Below are 14,297 nucleotides of genomic sequence, written 5' to 3' on the forward strand. Positions count from 1 at the left end.
TATTCTTTTAGACAAAAAAATTAGATTGAACTCTATTGCTTTCTTTATAACGGTGTAGAAGTGTACCCATTATTCAAAATCACGGTCTAGAAGTTCTTGGTTCTTGGTGAAGGGATGATATTTGTGTTTTCTAGTGGCGCAATTAAGGGTAGATTGAGATATATAAACATCTGGCGATAATCTTGAACTCGACGTAAAATTTCCAATTCTATTAGTTCATTTCCGTTTATCACTTTTTTATACTCAATACTACCACCATACTCAAATAATTCCATTAAATATTGAATAGATTGCCTAGTTAGTATACAACTACAGTTGTACTTGACCTTGTAAAGATCTACTGCCCACAAAGTATTCTTTTCCGCCTCACTCAGTATATAAACGATATAAATTAATAAATTAATTCAGTTTTAAGAAAGAAAATAAATATTGTATAAGTTAAAATAAATAGCAAAGTTTTAAAAAATGGAACGTGACATTAATGGCTGTAGGTTTTTGTAAGTCTTTCATTAAAAATAATGTATATGAAAGAATATTTTCCTTATAGGAGTTGCAATGTTCAAATTTTCATGAGTAAATGACCTACTATGTTGCGCACGGCCCAAGTAAACGCGTGTTTTTCTTATGAGCGCTATATTTAATTTCTACATTTTCAAAAGCCTCTGTCAGTTGTGGGAAGTTAATAAATTGTCTTAAATATATATATATATATATATATATATATATATATATATATATATATATATATATATATATATATATATATATATATATATATATATATATATATATATATATATATATATATATATATATATATATATATATATATATATATATATATATATATATATATATATATATATATATATATATATATATATATATATATATATATATATATATATATATATATATATATATATATATATATATATATATATATATATATATATATATATATAAATAGTATAGTTATAATAGTTAAATAGTTTGCGCAAAAAAGGCTGCATTTCCGTCGAAAAATATAAATATGAGAAAAGTAAATATAAAAAAATAATAAATTTATCAAAAAGAAACTACTATCAGCGAAAAATTTTAGAGTCAGATAATCAAAATAAAACTGCTTGGTCAATTGTGTCTGAGATAAGTGGAAGGAATAAACGGCCAAAGAATTTTGAGATTGAGAATAACGTTAATATTTTATGAACACCTTTTTTATAGAAGCTCCTAAAAAATAGTTGACAAAATTAAGAAGCCATCTAACATGCACAAAAATTCATTTCTAGATGTAATTGGAAGCTTCCCTGAAAGTATGTACATTAGACCTTTCTCTCACGAGGAAATATCGAACTTAATAAAAAATAAAATAAAATAAAATTCTTATGGCCCTGATAGTATGCCTTTTGTAAAAGTGTGCCGGCTATATCCTGAGTCCATTAACTTCCCTAATAACATCATTAACAGAGGGAGTTTTTCCTACAGCCCTTACAGTTTCACGGGCCCCCACCTTTAAAAAGGGCGACAGGGATTCCGCAGAAAATTATCACATCACATCATGCTTTGTTAAAATATTTGAATACGCCATGCTTGACTACTTGACCTATTATTTAAGTAAAAACAATTTTTTTCTGAAAGTCAGCACGGTTTCAGAACAGGTAGATTAACCCAAACAGCGATCCATTCATTTTTGGAGCATACTATCAACTATATTGAGTCTGGAGAGCACCCTGCTGGGATATTTTGTGATCTTAGCAGGGCGTTTGACTGTATGAACCACGAAATTCTTTTGAATAGGATGGAACAATACGGAATTCGTGGAATAGCTCTGAACTGGTTCAGATCGTCCTTAACAAATCGTAGGCAGTATATTGAAAAAAGGGAGGAGAGGGGCAACTTGTGTTAAATTAAAAAATCCCAAGCCCAATCTGTAGATAGAGGCGTATCGCAAGGTGCAGTACTTGGCCCTGTTTTATTTATCCATTTTATCAATGAACTTTCTTCTATCAGAGTTCGCTGACGACTGTTCAAGTTTAGTCGCCTCACACTGTTAATTCAGCACTTGTTCTGCTAAATAGCTGGTTTAACACCAACTATATCTTTTTAATATCCAAAAAACAAGTGTACTGATATTCAAATGTTCACAAAACAAAAAAGATCTTTCTGTGAATATCTGGTCGGGCGGGGAGGCCGTTGAAATAAAAAAGCACGCTAAATTTTTAGGACTAGAGCTCGACGAAACCCTATCTTGGGAAACTCAATGGCAATTAATTTCTTGAAAGCTGCATAGTTATTGTTTCCTAGTAAAAAAATTAAAAACTGTTTTGACTGGAAAGTGCACGATAAATTTCTACTATGCTCACATCTATTCGAGATTACTCTATGGTATTCCCTTTTGGGGAAATTCATGTCATGCGACATCTGTTTTCAAATCTCAAAAAAAAAGTCCTAAGGTGTATTGCTGGAGTGTCGCCGAATAGTTCGTGCAGGTTCCTCTTCCGGGAGTTTAAAATACTGTCTTTAGCGTGTATATTCGTGCATATTAGAAGTTTGTTTAAGGGTATATAAAAATAAAAATGCCTTACAAAAAAACGGAGATTTCCACGTCTATAATATACGTAACAAAGATTGTTTCTCCATAAAAAAATAGGCTAGAATTTTCAAAAATTTTAGGAACACCGGTATTTGAATCTACAGAGAGCTAAAGAGTAGCAGTAATGTGAACATTTTTAAATCCAAATTAAAGTTTTTTCTCCTAGAAAAGTGTTTTTATAATTTAACCGAATATTTTACCTATTAATGTCTGTATTGTGTGCTTTGTCATATGTTTCTATTATATAAATTTTTAATGTAATTTTCTGCCTCATTTGGCATGATCTATATTGACCTACTTGACGAAATCCATAATACACTGATTGTATTCTAAATATGTGGGATAATAAAGATATTATTATTATTATTATCATCCCGTTAAATATGTCTTGCCTGAGATGAATCGTAACGAATATTTGTAGAAACTTGGAAGTTTTATTTGAAACGCAAATGAATCGTTTTAAATTCGATTATTCGAGTATTGATGCTGTGGGGCACTTAGATGATGTACCTGCATTAAGGGTTTAATCTAAATTGTATTATGTTCGTATATATTACGGAGGTATTTGAATGTGATCCTTACACTAAGTACATATTTATGTACCTGATTCTGGGGATTTGACCTTGCCAGGTTGTATTCACTGGATAATTCAAAGGGTAAGGGTACTCTTATACATAGTTCTTTAAATTGTACCTTTTTATTTTTTAAAAACTTTAAAATGTGGAGACCGTAGAATGAAGCAGATGTTCTCCTGTTAGAAGAAGCCATGGAAAACAACGCAAAATTTGAAGACGCAGTGGAGATGGCAGTCGAACCTAATGATAATTTCGAAGACGAACTACCTCAGCAAATAAAGAAATTGTTTTGGATGTTTACAATTTTATAAGAAATTCAAACGGGGACGTCGGAGCAGCAATAAAAACAAGTGACGTAGAACGTAATAAATTACTATTTGGTACTAATTTTTTTATGTACCTGATTCACGAATTGCTCCGCGAAAAAGGTTGAAAACATACTTATATCCCACTTGTTAGTGTATGTAGATAAATTCCTAGCACTGTCTTTTAATGGTTACGGGTAAGGGTCTGCTCAGTAGGTTGTTCTATAAGGGGCTGAAGTTTTGGAGTAATGAACAGTAGTAAAGTTAAACATGGGGTCGGTTGTAAAAGCACTATATTTCTGGTCAAAGTATACACTTTCCCTAACCTTAGAATGATATCGTACTTTTCGAGTTTCGGCAGCAGTTTTGTAGTGGAAACTACTGGTAATTATCCAATAATTGGTGCTATCTCTGTCGAGTGTACCATACCTGGGCGTAATAGGCAAAGGTAGAACACTGGCAGGTAAATGGGTGGGTTTTAACATTTTTACTATACGAATGGAAGCAGGTAAAATACTGATGCACCTTCTATCTTTGTTTTAAGGACTATATGTATATTTTTATCTCTCTGAATAGAGATTACATTTCGAATTGCATTAAAGAGATAAAAGTATACACGCATTTGTTTACGTTTACGTTGAAAAGTCTCTTAAAATTTCGAAAAAACCCAATAGAAAGTAAATTCTACTAACTAGATTACGTGAAAGTAACGGGTTTTCTTTTAGCGAAAATGTTATTTTCTCTGCCTAATAATATCGCGAGCTGGAACAAATAATGGAAAATATTGAAGCGATTATCGGGAGCAACACGCAACATGTTATTCAAATCCGTCGTGTTTTATAAATTGCTACCACGTCCCATTTTCAATTATTCCCATATAGGTACCGACAATTCAATAAAACGAAACGTAATTATTTAAGTATTCGACTACAGCGGAACGTTCCAGTTTGTGTTAGTCACATTTCCATCCCACTTAACTTATTTAAAGGTAGGAAAACAAATTATTCCGCAAGAACACGTGATGTTTTCATTCCTATTTGCGACGACGGCTCCCCAGTTATACAGGGTGTAAAAATAGAGTACGCCATACGTCACAGAGTATTGGTAAAAATAAAATTAAAAAAAATAAAGGAAATAAAAACTGGGAAAGAATGGTTGTCGATCCATAATAAATTTGAATTTTATTGTCAATGATCTAGGAGGGAATACTAAAATTGAAGAAATATTACGTATTTTAGATTATGATGCTGATGACGGTCCTGAACAAACAAACATTTCGTTTCTGCTGAAAAGTTGCAGTTGAATAGTATATTATGCAAAAAGTGTGGTAAGCGGCATTTGAGTCACGAACTTATTTGACACGAGCGGAGTTGGTGTTTAATAATAAATAAATCTATAATAATAACATAATAAAAAACTTTACCAAATGTGTTGCATACTCTACTTTTTCTACTATCCTTAGTTTTTGGGTACATTTTCCCAAGACAACACGAATACATTCACTGATATGGCCCTCAGACTTGACAAATGTCAAAATTCAAGGCGTGCTGTGAAATGGCAACACTACAAGTGGGGGAATGTTCAAATTATAAAAAAAAACTCGGTGAGTCTCGTTTCGCCAGGGATCTGGATGGTCCAATGTCAAATAGAAAAGGACAAATTGCTTTTTCGTTCGAATGACGTGATTTTTATATCGAAGTAGGCAGACTTTGTAATTTGGCAGTCGATACTAGATAGGTATAATCCGAATACGAATTAGCAAAATGGTGCTTGTTTTAAAGATAGAGGACGTACATCGGGTGCTAAGTCCGCACAGGACACATGAATTCCTATGCATACGATCAGTTATTGTTTCCAAAAAATTATAGGTTAATTTTATCGAAGGGTACTGAGTATCTTTTTGAATATTTTATCGGCATTATCGCCCCCTATTTATTGCAGCCACCGTCGACAGCAAAATTCATTTTTTAGCAAACTAGGTTGGGTTTACAACTGATGATGGGAATAAAACTGATTATAAGCTGATTGCATTCACTGTGCAATTTGTCCTAACCAGTTGCGAGTGAGCTTTGAGGTAACACACATTTATTGGTCCCTACCCCTAGCCTACTTTACAAATAAGATGGGATATTTCCCATAGCCACATGAGAATCACATAAAAAAGTACTTATGGTGATACAAAAATACTTTAAAATCTACAGCATTGTGGACCTGGCTTCTTGGCTCACGGTCCCAGAGCGGCCCGGAAATGTCCCGGCCCTAATGGGCCCACCAAATCTTTTTTTTGTTGCATGGGTGTAGCAGAAAATATGTGTTCTCTTTTCTGATGAAAAAGTGTTAAAATAGTTGAATTGAAACAAAAATTTAAAGCACAAGCATTTTAATAAAAAAAAATAAGAAAGTGACTAATTGCTTTTGAATGGGATTATCCAAGGGTGGTCATTAACATAGAATGCAAAAAGATTATCACCTAAAGTTTCGGAATTTAAATTCAGGTAAAATTATGGTCAGTAATATAAAATAATTTTATAATTATATATTATATATTATTATAATATTCTTGTTGCATTGTATGTTAATGACCAAACTTGGATAATCCCATTCAAAAGCAATTGGTCACTTTCTTATATCTATGAACAGAAAATTCCAATAACTTTTTTCATAAACGTCAATGAAGGTAAAATCATTTTATAACAATGTCTGCCAAATTTGATTCCTTTTATTCAGGGGCTTTCGAGAAAAATGGCTCATCCCAAGCTTTTGTGCCAAACTGTATAACCAAACTAATATCTAGGTCACTCGCTTGCTCGCAGAATTCTAGTCAAGTCTTCCAGTTCCGCAGGTATATTCGATTGCCTCCACCTCTGCATTGAGTTACATACTGAGTTGAAGGAAGTAAGGCACCTTCGGAATTTCTAAAATTACGTTAAGATAATTGACATTTATTACCACTTATATAGTTTTAGTCGTATAGTGTAATGTACTACATATTTCTACAAATATTTACAATACTAATATCTTCTTTACCTTGTCGCAAGTCTACTGCATACATTCTTTCGGTCTCCTTTCTTATACATGCTTGCAACTCCTCTCTTGAATTTGATCCTTCAAGTGTTCGTGATTATGTTGTTCCTTAACATGAACACACCATTTTTCGCATCTCAACTGCCTGACTGAGGCAAAAAAGACCGCCCTCACTTCCCAACAGAAGCAAGCAACCTTATTTTCGTTGAAAAAATCTTCCAGTCTTCCAAAAAGTGTAAAATCAAAGTGGAGAGGCCAGACAACCAGCGTTTCCACCTTCGATTTGTTGACAGGTACAAAGCTGCAGACCATTTCAGTGTAAATATATGGGGATTGATTCAGTCAGAGAAATAGCAGTGGTTTGGCGGATGGAGGGGATTAGTTGATCAAACTTATGTAGAAATATTGCAGAACGTTATGGTGCCCAGGGTGGAACAGCTTTATCCGGAAAATAATTGTATTTTCCTGTCCACAGTGGAAAAATCGTTAAACAATGGCTTCAAATTGCTAACATTGAAACCTTGTCTTGGTAATAGTATTGACAACAACCCAATTAGAAGAAATTTTATTCTTCAAACAGCGAAAAGCCATTGCAAAGTATTCAGGAACTATGGAAAGAATTGTCGCTTGAAGAAACTTACTTAACGTCCTTCATAACCATTAGCCAAAGCTGATGGTTGATGCGTGTGATGTCTTCTTGTGCTGTTTATGTTAAAATGTTAATCGTTAATCGTCTTCTAAATTTGTTACAATTCTTGCGTTTACCTAAACCTAAACATTTTTAATTGTTTATTTAAAATTTAAAAATAATGTTTTTATTTGTTAAATAAATAAAATTTGAGTCTGTTTAGTTTAGACGTTTTTTAATGATAAAACTCAAGAGAACAACCAGCGATAAAAGATAAAATTGAACAAAATTCTGAAGCACAATATATTTTTTGCAAGATATCTTCACAAATTTAACAAAGAGGATGCCTCCTATTCTTTACAATAAATTCGTGTTTAAATAAACAGTAAAGACTTTGTAGTAATGAAAATAGACATAATCATACATTTTATTATAAGAGATGTATAAACTATTTTTGTATTTCTATTCACGCATTCCCATTGCAATAGAAATACGCGCCCTTACTCCTTTGGCTGATGTAGTTGACGAAACAGTCAAAATGAACCATTCTTAAAAAACCAACTCATGAAAATTAAATTAATTTTTATTACTCAAAATATTTGCACAAACTTGCCCTTGGTTCCCATATTGGAAGTCAAAACAAACTTTGTTGACTCAAGATATATCACCGCCCGATGATATGTATACTGCTCAAAGTACAAAGTGGATTTTTCACGCAGTATTTTGACTAGACTTTTAATTTTTTTTTATGCATATTTTTACGAGAAGCAAATTTCAAATTTTGCGTTCAATGGTGTTGACGTAAAATAAGTTTGGATTCTAAGATTATATTAACTCTTTGCACTATTTGATCTACTCCGTTTTTGTAAACAGTATTCAGATGGGGTACTTTCAACATGATGGCGATATAAATATCAAACAGCAAGTGACTAGAACTAGTCTATCCCCAAAAGATCATAATTTTGGTGTTGTGGTTCTAGTTACTGCTCATACACCCAACTAGTTTTCACTATGTTGGTTTATACTGATTACATATGGTAATGTTTATGCCTAACTCTAACGAAATATCCCCGAACCCCGACATATAAAAGCGACTTAATCAAAACGATTATTATCTACATTGTTACATACTAAACGAAGGGTTAAAAATCCACTTGAAGCTTGGTCAGAAGTTGTTTACAATCGTCTCGCCCGAACTGTTTACGTCTACGTGGTTAAGAACCTGAATTGTAGATCAAACAAAGAGGCAATCATTTAATTAAGGTCCTGCCGGTGTGTATAAAATGGCGTCGGTTTAACAGGACCGGTTTAATTTGCTACCGAGTGCCAAAACAACGACGACGATGAAATCTTTAGTTGCAGTTTGTGTCTTCGTCTTTGTGTTCGCCCAGGTCAGTATAGATGAAATATTTCGGACTCTAATCCTCACTCAACATTTTCATACAGATTTTTATTTGTAGTATTTGTTTATTTAGATTTTAACGCAATACGTAGACTTTTTATTGACTTTATTGATGAATTGAATTAATACATAGCTATTATGATCATTACGATAGAGTGACCACTACTTTCCAATGCACTATTGTGTAAACCGCTTATTTCGGACTAACTCGATTAAATTAATGTTAAAACAATTCATCGAAATGCAAATGACTGGTGCACCCATAAATTAAAGGGCATCAAAACAGAAGTGAATGATTGCCCAATAACGGATTTGGTCATAAATTTACATCAAATATTTTTGTTGTTTTATTTTGCTATCTGGCGCTGTTAGTTGTTAAAATGCATTAAATATGGAAAAGTTATTTCATTCTGAAAAATTAAAGTGATGATTAAACAATGCTTTTTACAAAACTTCTGGATACCTCCTGCGTCGGTTTTTGCTTCTGTTGGCTTCTTCAGAGCTTGACTGAAACTGAAACAGTTTCAGGCGACCTCCCAGATAGCGGGCTGCATACAATGCACAGGCCTTATACACACAAAATAGCTGCATTTCAATCTTTTATACGCAGACTTCTTGATATGCCACTCTCAACAGAAGATTATAACAAATAACTTAATATCATTAAACAAATTCCGCTGAACAACGGCTACAATCCGTTCATTATCGATTAAATTATAATAAAAAGCAAATTCAGCCAACAGTAAACTCTATTTATCCGATACCTAATACAGAACACGAACAATTCAATTACATACATAGCAGAACCCAGTGAAAAAGTTTCAAAACATATGTCTAAATGTGGTTGAAAAATAGCTTTCAGAACTAACAACACAATAGGAAAATTATTAAAAAACGATAACACGAAATGTCCAAAATCCCAAAAATCAGTTGTCTACAGGGTGAAATGCGGATCTTGTCCATAAATTTATATTGAACAAACAGGTAGATCTCTGAAGAAACACATTAACGAACAAAAAAGAGTGTTTAAAAACAATAGTCTAGATTCTAATTATACTACACACTTAAACACAGAAAAGCACATTTTTGACGACAATTTTGATATTTTACATACAGCCACAAAAATTAGAAAATTAAATTTACTGGGAGCCATATAGATTAACAAAATGAGACATACAAATGTATTGCTTAACGATCAACTAGATTTAAATACCTCTCCATTAGTAAAATTAAATTCTGACAACTACATTAATTAAGGTTTTAATGTCATTTTTCGTTATATATAGTAGTTATATATAGACATCGTGTTGTCGAAACAATTGTCATGTGAAAATATATAATTTGCTGGAAATCTGAGTTTTTAGTTCTTATTTATTTTGAGAAGAGCAGAGGTAGGGTGATCTAATTTTGGGTTCAGTGACTCGGGTTGAGATAGTTTTATGGCTCTGTAAACAAGAGAGTTGGTAACCGAAGATTTTTGGGCCGGATGGTGATGTGACAATGCATTAAGTTATCGGTCTGTGTGCGTAGGTGTTCTGTAAACACAAAGACTCAATGTTAGGTCTGATTTTCCATTGATAAGAATATCTTAGAATAGTAATAGTTTCTAAGTCAAGGGTAAAACGTGTGTTGGAGGGTATAGAATTTAAATGATTAAGAAAATCTGGCAGGGTTTATTGATCATGAGGCGAAATATCAGAAGTATCATTAAGTTGCTTTTCCATAATTTTGGTTTTAAATGGAAGATGTCGACCGCTTTCTTCTCAAAGGCTTCCATAATAATAATCGCCATGACTGGTACTAGGTACTAGAAAAATATGTTCCAGATAAGCATTTTTCAATTAAGATGAAAAGTCTGAGTTCCAGATTCTCGAATTTTAATTTATCTGAAATGGCGATCTAACATAATAGTTATCAATTGTTGAAATAAAATCTAAAACTCACTTTTCCCTGTATTATCGTGAATTATTATAGAAGCTAGATATTTTATTAGAGAACGTGTTGGAGAATCAATGGTGCCGACAATCTGTGTGAATGTTAGTTAGTCTGCAGACACGAGGAATGTTACAGTTATGCAGGGTAGCAGACTTTTTCGCGGATTTTTATATTGATTTTTAAGTTGACCATAGGATCCGTCCGTGGTAGTTGCGTTCATGACCACCCTAATATTTGCTTTGTCTCGATTTAGGAGGTTGGCATTTGTTAAGGATTTTTGCGTTTTTTGGATAGACTCGACATTTGAATTCTTTTCCTCTTTTGGAATAATACGTGGTGCAAAGACGAAGTTGGAACCTTTTGGAAGAACTGATTTTTTGTCTCTGAAATTTAGTGCTGTGATCTATCATTTTAGATGGAAGATGTAGAGTGGTTTCTTCTCAATTATTCTCAAAAACTCTTATTTAGATATTCCCTGATCACTGACGATAATGGAGAACCCATAGGTGTTCCCGGTGTTTGCTCAAAAATTTTCACCAATATGGGAATCAGTCATCCGAGACAATGTCCATGGGACAAAAATTTTGAAACACAACACAACTGTAATCCGTTTTGCAGGTTAACGCCCAGACGGACAAGCAAAAAGAACTCCTCGCCAAACACCACAAGGAATGCCTCGCCAAGTCGCAAGTTTCCCAAATAACCCTGGACAAAGCCCGCACCGGTGACTTCCAGAACGATCCCAAACTAGCGGAACACATCCTATGCATCTCGAAGAAGATCGGTTTCCAAAACGAAGTCGGAGAGTTGCAACGCGAGGTCATCGAGAGGAAACTCAAAGAGGCTGTCAAAGGGGACGAGACCAAAACCAAGAAACTCATAACCGATTGCGTAATTAACGACGCGAACCCGAAAACGACAGCAGTTAATGCGTTCAAGTGCATTTACCAAAAGGCCAACATCAATTTGCTCTGAGCCAGTTTGAGGCTTCCACATTTTATTACACGCGACATAAAACACTGTCAAGATGAATGTTTCCGGTTGTGTAAATAAAATGGTAATTTAAAAGTAATTTTGATTTATTACCCCGCTGGTATTTTATGATTCAGGATGGTAAGGAATAGTAGAGGATCGGATGAAAATACCACTTTATCAAATAAAATAAGTTTCTGAACATGACTCGACTTGGAAACCTCAACGGAAATGTTCAAGATTATTTTTTATTAAAAAAAATGTGTTTTACAAGATTTTTGAGGTTGTGTTATGGACTCCCAGAATTTACTTTTGGAAAACTTAACATTGTCAGCTGATAAGCGTTTTAGTCTAAGATCGGAGCTAAGACCGACCCTCTCCATGGCAACCGGATAAAAGTGACATTTTATCAAATAAAGGAACTTTTTGAACTTGACTCGACATAGCAACCTCAACGGAAATGTTCAAGACTATTTTTAATAAAAAAAAAGTGTCTTACAAAATTTTTAAAGTTGTTTTATGGATTCTCAGAATTTACTTTTGAAATAACATTGTCAGCTGACCAGCGTTCTAGTCTAAAATCGGAGGTAAGATCGACCTTCACCATAGCAACTGGATGAAAACGAAATTTTATCAAATAAAATAAGCTTTTGTACTTGAACCGGTGTGTCTACCAAACGAAACTAACTCCAGTGAAAAGTATGTACCATACACAATATACAACACCACCTTTTTTTGGTCCTATTACCTGGTAGCTGCTGTCAAACAGTGAGTTGATGTTAATAATTGCACTCTTTTGCCAACCAATCCGGGCTAGTCTTAAAGTAAAAGTAATTTAATTGTAAATATAGAAAAATTTGGTCATAGATGCTAGTTGCAGGACAGACGGAGCGAGCGAGAGTCCAAGACAAAGAAAGATTGCACGTCGTAGAAAACTATTCAATGCGAGGAACTAATTAATTGACTATAGAGCAGTGTTTTGAGTAGATAAGATGATTTTTTTTTAAATAAATAAAAGAATAATATATTCCTTAGAAAAATGCTGTTAGTCCATAGCTAGCAGAAAAATGAAAAATTGGTTGTTAAACCAAGTGATCATCATCATCATCGTCAAGTCAATAAAAAAAAATTAACACCTAACATAATAATAATAAACTAATAATAAGGTCCCATTCTTATATACTCTTATCAATAGAAAATTAGACAACATTGGGTCATTGTGTTTAGAGGAAACCTACGCACACAGAACGGTACCTTAATTCATTGTCACATCACCATCCGGGGCAAAAATCATCAGTTATCAAGTCTTGTTTACAGAGCCGTTAAACTTCACCACAACACAACACAATCCCACACTTGTCATTGTTGTCCTTCCTTACATTCAAAACATCACTGACGACCAGATTAAGCACTTAACCAAAAACTCTCAACATCTTCGATCCGTCAAAGACAAAATTCCATTTGAGATAAAGGGAGTTTACAATATTCCATGCATATCCGGCAAAGAATATATTGGCAAGACCTTAAGACTAAGACAAATAAACTCGCCAGCAGTTGCGAAACGAAACCGGACATAAGATTCCTAAAATTCTTGCATGTAATCAATAGAAATCTATAAGCAACCTAACAATCTTAACCGCGACTCAGATCTCTACCTGTCACTAATATGGGAATCAGTCCTACGAGACAGTGTTTATGTCCCTCATTTTGTTCGGCCTCCCTCAAACAATATATAATCAGGTACAGAGTAAAATGCGAGCTACTTTCAGTTAAGCTCTGAAGACGCCAACAGGATGATTGGCCAAACTTTAGCAAGTTTGACTCAAGAAAAACCGACGCAAGAGGAATCCAGTTTTGTGGAAAGTATTACAATAGCCTGTGGAAGGATCAAGTTGCATATGGCATCTTTTTAATTCTAGGTCATTAAAAATAAGTCACCTCGCTATTTGTTTAATAAAATTTCCCTTAGAGCAAACATCTATAAGCTTAGTTTGCGTAACAGGGGATTGTTGACTGTACCCCGACACATAACTGAGGTATTCTTACAATGTTAACAAGTTACAATGTTACAATGTTAACAAGTTAACTATCTGCACTTGTCTGGTCTTGGTGGAGCCTAAACTGCGTTTAGGGGTAAGTTTAAAGTTAGTTTTCTCCAACGACAACCGTAGTCTCTTGCAAAACTTGTTCATTTTTGTTCATCTTTTCCTATTTTTTTCCTTTCGTTCCTACCTTTTGCTTTTTCCTTCTCTCTTGGATATTTATTGTTACTATATAACAATATTTTTTCTTTTTAAATGAGGATTTAATGTTATCTGGGTTTTGCCTGGATGACTGTAAGCCTTTTGCTGCATGTTTTTCTAATTTACTTACGCTTATTTATATCTGTTGTATTTTTCATGTTGTTAGCCATAAACGTTTATTATTTATTATTATTATTAATATTAGTTATTAACAACAAAATAATCCTCGTCTCACTCTGAATAAAATTTGCCTCACGAAATCCGTTTTAGCCTTATCAAACGAGACCGATCGACACGACATCTTTTCGATATTTACTTTCCCAGCTAATGACCCTCCAAATGGATGTTTGTGAACATTCATTTTCTAGGAGCGTAAATAAAACATTAACGAAAGGGCCATTTTATTTTCCACAGGTGATTTTCGACTCAGTCCTGAACGAATGAATATGAAAAAGTTAATCAAAGCGGAATCAATTGACTCAACCAGAGGAGAAGTGGTAAGTTTTACGTAACGACAGAGACAAAAAGAAAACAAGCTGCATAAAACCGTGTGTGAATTTTGACTTTAATAACCACGCAAGGCGATCCATGCATCGTCAGATAAGTTATTCATTTATTCG

At 33.7% G+C, this 14,297-nt stretch overlaps 2 protein-coding genes across 2 annotated transcripts in view; one reads left to right on the plus strand and one right to left on the minus strand.

Moving 5' to 3' along the window:
- The window catches only part of LOC132699254 (calbindin-32), a 369,234-nt gene that overhangs the window by 180,327 nt on the left and 174,610 nt on the right, over nt 1-14,297 (minus strand). The gene's annotated exons all lie outside the window — the stretch shown is intronic.
- The window catches only part of LOC132708135 (uncharacterized), a 28,335-nt gene continuing 22,396 nt past the window's right edge, over nt 8,359-14,297 (plus strand). The window contains exons 1-2 of the mRNA XM_060680266.1: nt 8,359-8,516; nt 11,081-11,434. Of these exons, the coding sequence (XP_060536249.1) occupies nt 8,469-8,516; nt 11,081-11,434 (402 nt within the window). The 5' untranslated portion in view covers nt 8,359-8,468. The remainder of the gene's footprint in view (nt 8,517-11,080; nt 11,435-14,297) is intronic.

This window comes from Cylas formicarius, unplaced genomic scaffold, assembly GCF_029955315.1.
Source record: "Cylas formicarius isolate icCylForm1 unplaced genomic scaffold, icCylForm1.1 PGA_scaffold_10__41_contigs__length_53128322, whole genome shotgun sequence".
NCBI lineage: Eukaryota > Metazoa > Arthropoda > Insecta > Coleoptera > Brentidae > Cylas > Cylas formicarius.